Source organism: Colobus angolensis, unplaced genomic scaffold, assembly GCF_000951035.1.
Source record: "Colobus angolensis palliatus isolate OR3802 unplaced genomic scaffold, Cang.pa_1.0 Scaffold242, whole genome shotgun sequence".
Lineage (NCBI taxonomy): Eukaryota > Metazoa > Chordata > Mammalia > Primates > Cercopithecidae > Colobus > Colobus angolensis.
In genome coordinates this window covers 960,284-964,507 of record NW_012115622.1, presented here as the reverse complement: position 1 = coordinate 964,507, position 4,224 = coordinate 960,284, and the positions used below count along the sequence as shown (strand labels likewise).

The 4,224-nt window shown below is 47.2% G+C and overlaps 1 protein-coding gene across 1 annotated transcript in view; it reads right to left on the bottom strand.

The window, feature by feature from the left end:
- Nucleotides 1-379: 379 nt before the first annotated feature.
- ATP6V1E1 (ATPase, H+ transporting, lysosomal 31kDa, V1 subunit E1) overlaps nt 380-4,224 on the bottom strand; it is a 66,441-nt gene continuing 62,596 nt past the window's right edge. Inside the window, exons 7-8 of the mRNA XM_011945659.1 lie at nt 2,411-2,498; nt 380-958 (exon numbers count right to left, since the gene is read on the bottom strand). Of these exons, the coding sequence (XP_011801049.1) occupies nt 896-958; nt 2,411-2,498 (151 nt within the window). The 3' untranslated portion in view covers nt 380-895. The remainder of the gene's footprint in view (nt 959-2,410; nt 2,499-4,224) is intronic.

Genomic DNA, 4,224 nt, shown 5'->3' with positions numbered 1-4,224 from the left:
CGCCACACACTCCAGCCTGGGCGACAGAGCGAGACTCCGTCTCAAAAAAAGAAAAAAAAACGGTTTTTCTCACTCGGGCAACACTAATGCAACTATTTCCTCGATAAAGTTGTGCAGCCCTTCTAGAAGCCAGCTCACACTGAAGAGCCATGTGGGGCATGTGGCAGATCACAAGGGTGGAAAGAACGCTCCCCTCCCGGGTGATGGGCTGGGAACAATGAACAACAGCCCAGGGGACACCCAGAGGGTTAACGGGTCCAGGTGCTGACAGCTGTCACCATCAAGTGCCACGGGGATTGGGAAAATACTTCTTTTCTAGGTGCCTCAGTAAGAATTTGACTCTGTCAAAACCTAAATTTGTAGTGCTTTACACTAGAAATCACATTAAATCCATGTAACTCTTTTAATAAATAAAGCATATTCATGGCTTAGATTTTAAATCACATTTACAGATGAGGGAAAACTTCTAGGCCTAAACAGGTAACAGTCAAGCGACTACTGCTGGAAGGAGTGGTGCGCCACACGCACCTTAAGCCTGAAGAGTGGGGACTGCAGGGCCAAACACCAAACACATCGCCTCTAGGCCAGACGGAGAGTGGAGACCCAGGAAGCCCATGTGACCACCATCCGCCCCCTCCCCTAGTGCTGGAGAACCAACTGGACACTGTGTTACTTTCAGATGAACTGGAGGTGGGTCCTGATCATATTACATGAAGCTTTCCACAACTGTGAACAATTAGGCAAGGCATGAGTGACAGGAGGGGCATCACTGATAAATACAGAGCAATACTGGGGCAGTAAAGAGGAAGCTACAGAGACATTCCTGTTTCTTCAAATATTAGAAGCTTCCACATTACAGCGGGAGAGCTGAGGATGAGCTCCACCTCCTGAAGGCTTAGTCCAAAAACTTCCTGTTGGCATTTGCACCAAACAAGGCTCCCCGGACTTCTGGCATCATCTGTGGAGAGAAAGTGTAATAAATATGCAATGTCAGCTGAAGAAGTTGTAGAGTACTGCACATCTTAACCACAGGTGGAAAGCCACGAACCTACGTGGCTGGGAAGGACTCACAAAGCCACGCACATCGAAGCCACCCTTTCGTTCCCTGAAGCACAGTAACACATTCATCGGTGAGAAGCTTAACTCAACCCAAATCTAGGGTTCAGACTGCTTACAAAAGGGACACATTAAAAAAAACCAACAAAAACCCTAAAGTCACTACTATCTCAGACTTAACTCATCATAATCATCTCATCACAATATGCCAGGTCACCTACACTCTTTCTTCAACATTTACTGAGTGCCTACTATGGCCACAGCGGCCGCACAGAACACTTCCAATGCCAGTTTAGGCTGAAAGCACTTGCTACAGCCACTGATGAATCCTTAGGAGGACTTAACCCTGGATTTCTAAGGCTCTAGCTACAGCTGGTTATTGAGTGCTGAGAAACTGAATTTTTCGGTTTAATCCAATATCCATGAGTGAGTAGTGGCTGTGATACTGGATGGGACAGTGGCTAATAGGAAAAAAGGTTCTGAGGTTTAAGTTACCAGAATATGAAAAAATCAAGGTGCAAGTGCTTTAGTTATAAGACAAGTATCTGCATAAACAGTAAACTGCCCATCTAGGTCAGGGAATAACTAGGTTAGCAGCCACAGCAATAGACTACCACCAGAAGGCTAGAAGATGCGCAGCATTTTAGAACCAATGGAATTTTCCTGGCTTGTTTCCTAGAGTTCATGTGTACAAATCTGGAAACATCCGAAGAGCCAGCAGCTTTATGATAATTCCTTTAAACAAGTATTTGTGGCCTCGTGCGGCGGCTCACGCCTGTAATCCCAGCACTTTGGGAGGCCAAGGCGGGTGGATCACCTGAGATCAGGAGTTTGAGACCAGGCTGGCCAACATGGTGAAACCCCGTCTCTACTAAAAATACAAAATTAGCCAGTGTGGTGGCGCGTGCCTGTAATCCCAGCTACTCGGGAGGCTGAAGCAGGAGAATCACGTGAACCTGGGAGGTGGAGGTTGCAGTGAGTCGAGATTGCACTCCAGCCTGGGCAAAAAAGAGTGAAACTCCATCTCAAAAAAGCAAAACAAAACACAAGTATTTGCTTTAGCTTCCATGATTCCTGTTACAGAAAGAACTTGTCAGCACCTTACATGTAGTAAAATGTACAAATTTGAATCCTAGGTCAACAAAACCCTTGTTCTGAACCCAAATTCACCCTCATGTAAATGTTATTACCTTAGCAAATGCTACTGCATGCCCAATTCTCATTCTTTTTGAGCAAATGTCCAAAAATGTGGAAGGACAGCAACAAATCCCAAATACCAGGGAATGGACATGTGTTGTCTGTCCCACTTCAAAGTAACAGCAGACCAACTACCAAGAAGTACCCCCACACTCACCTGCTGGGCTATGAGATCCAGCCGGCTTTCCAGGGTGTTGGAAACCTTTATTTTACGATCCCCATTATAGATCTCAACTCCACCAGCTCTGCAAAAAAAAGCACAGGAAATAATCATTTTCAAAGAGTTGAGAAAGATACATGGTACCCTTTACTCCCACAGAGGAATGCCCTCGTCTTGGTGTGTAGACTGTGCAACCTAAGCAACAGGCTTGAAAGGAACTGAAAAAGCTTCTGAAGATGTAACGCACAGTTGGTTTCAAGACACCTTCATCCCTGCCCAGACGTCCATTATATGAAACAGTGTAGTATTTATTTGCACACAACCATCACACATCCTCCCCTATATTGTAAATCATGTCTACAGCACCTAAAATAGCTAATACAATGTAAATGGTTGTTACACTGTAGTGTTTAGGGAGTGAAAAGAAAAAGTTGGTTGAATTCACAGGTGTGGACCCCAAAGATACAGAGAACTGACTGCATTCATCTCAATAACTCATTTACCAGGTGACACTGTGTTTTTTTGTTTTTTTTGAGACTCACTCTGTTGCCCAGGCAGGAGTGCAGTGGCGTGATCTCGGCTCACTGCCACCTCCGCCTCCTGAGTTCAAGCAATTCTCCTGCCTCAGCCTCCCGAGTAGCTGGGATTACAGGAACCTGCCATCATGCCTGGCTAATTTTTGTAGAGACGGGGTTTCACCATGTTGGCCAGGCTGGTGTCGAACTCCTGACCTCTGGTGATCCACCCACCTCAGCCTCCCAAACTGTTGGGATTACAAGAGTGAGCCACCGCGCCCGGCCTGTGTCAATTTGATTTTATGTTACAGAACCTGTTTTAATGATCACAGCCAGCCCTCCCCAACAAAATGAAAAAGGAAGGATTTCATCTCAGTTTGCAAATCAGAGTCCTCATCTGAATGTTTTCTTAAGCCCAATCCTGCTCATCACTGATAAGGCGCTATCACGACTGCATGTGTGTCTGATAAAAGACGTCACTGCTGGCTGCGAGTGGTGGCTCACCCCCTGCAATCCCAGCATTTCGGGAGGCCAAGACAGGTGGATTGTTTCCATTCACAAGTTTGAGGCCCCACTACGGTGGGGCACCTGTAGTCCCACCTACTTGAGAGGCTGAGACAGGAGAATTGCTTGAACCCAGGAGGCAGAGGTTGCAGCAAGCCGAGATGGCATCAATGAACTCCAGCCTGGGCAACAGAAAGAGACTCTGACTCAAAAAAAAAAAAAGAGGCCTGGTGTGGTGGCTGATGCCTGCAATCCTAGCACTTTGGGAGGCCGAGGCGGGCAGATCATGAGGTCAGGAGATTGAGACCATCCTGGCTAACATGGTGAAACCTGTCTCTACTAAAAATACAAAAAATTAGCCAGGTGTGGTGGCGGGCGCCTGTAGTCCCAGCTACTCAGGAGGCTAAGGAAGGAAAATCGCTTGAACCTGGGAGGCAGAGGTTGCAGTGAGCCGAGATCATGCCACTGTACTCCAGCCTGGGTGACAGAGCAAGACTCCGTCTATTAAAAAAAAAAGCGTCCAAGGGACTTTCTTCAATGTTAGTGGTATGGCTAGGCGGCCTCAGGCCGGTGAAATCGATAAAATGACGCTGGCTCTCCCCTTGTCAGGAGTTTCTACTGCCTACCCCAACTACACCGAGAAATGTTCCATCATTTCCTCACAGTCATAAAAATACCACCCGTGGCCGGGCGCGGTGGCTCAAGCCTGTTATCCCAGCACTTTGGGAGGCCGAGACGGGCAGATCACGAGGTCAGGAGATCGAGACCATCCTGGCTAACACGGTGAAACCC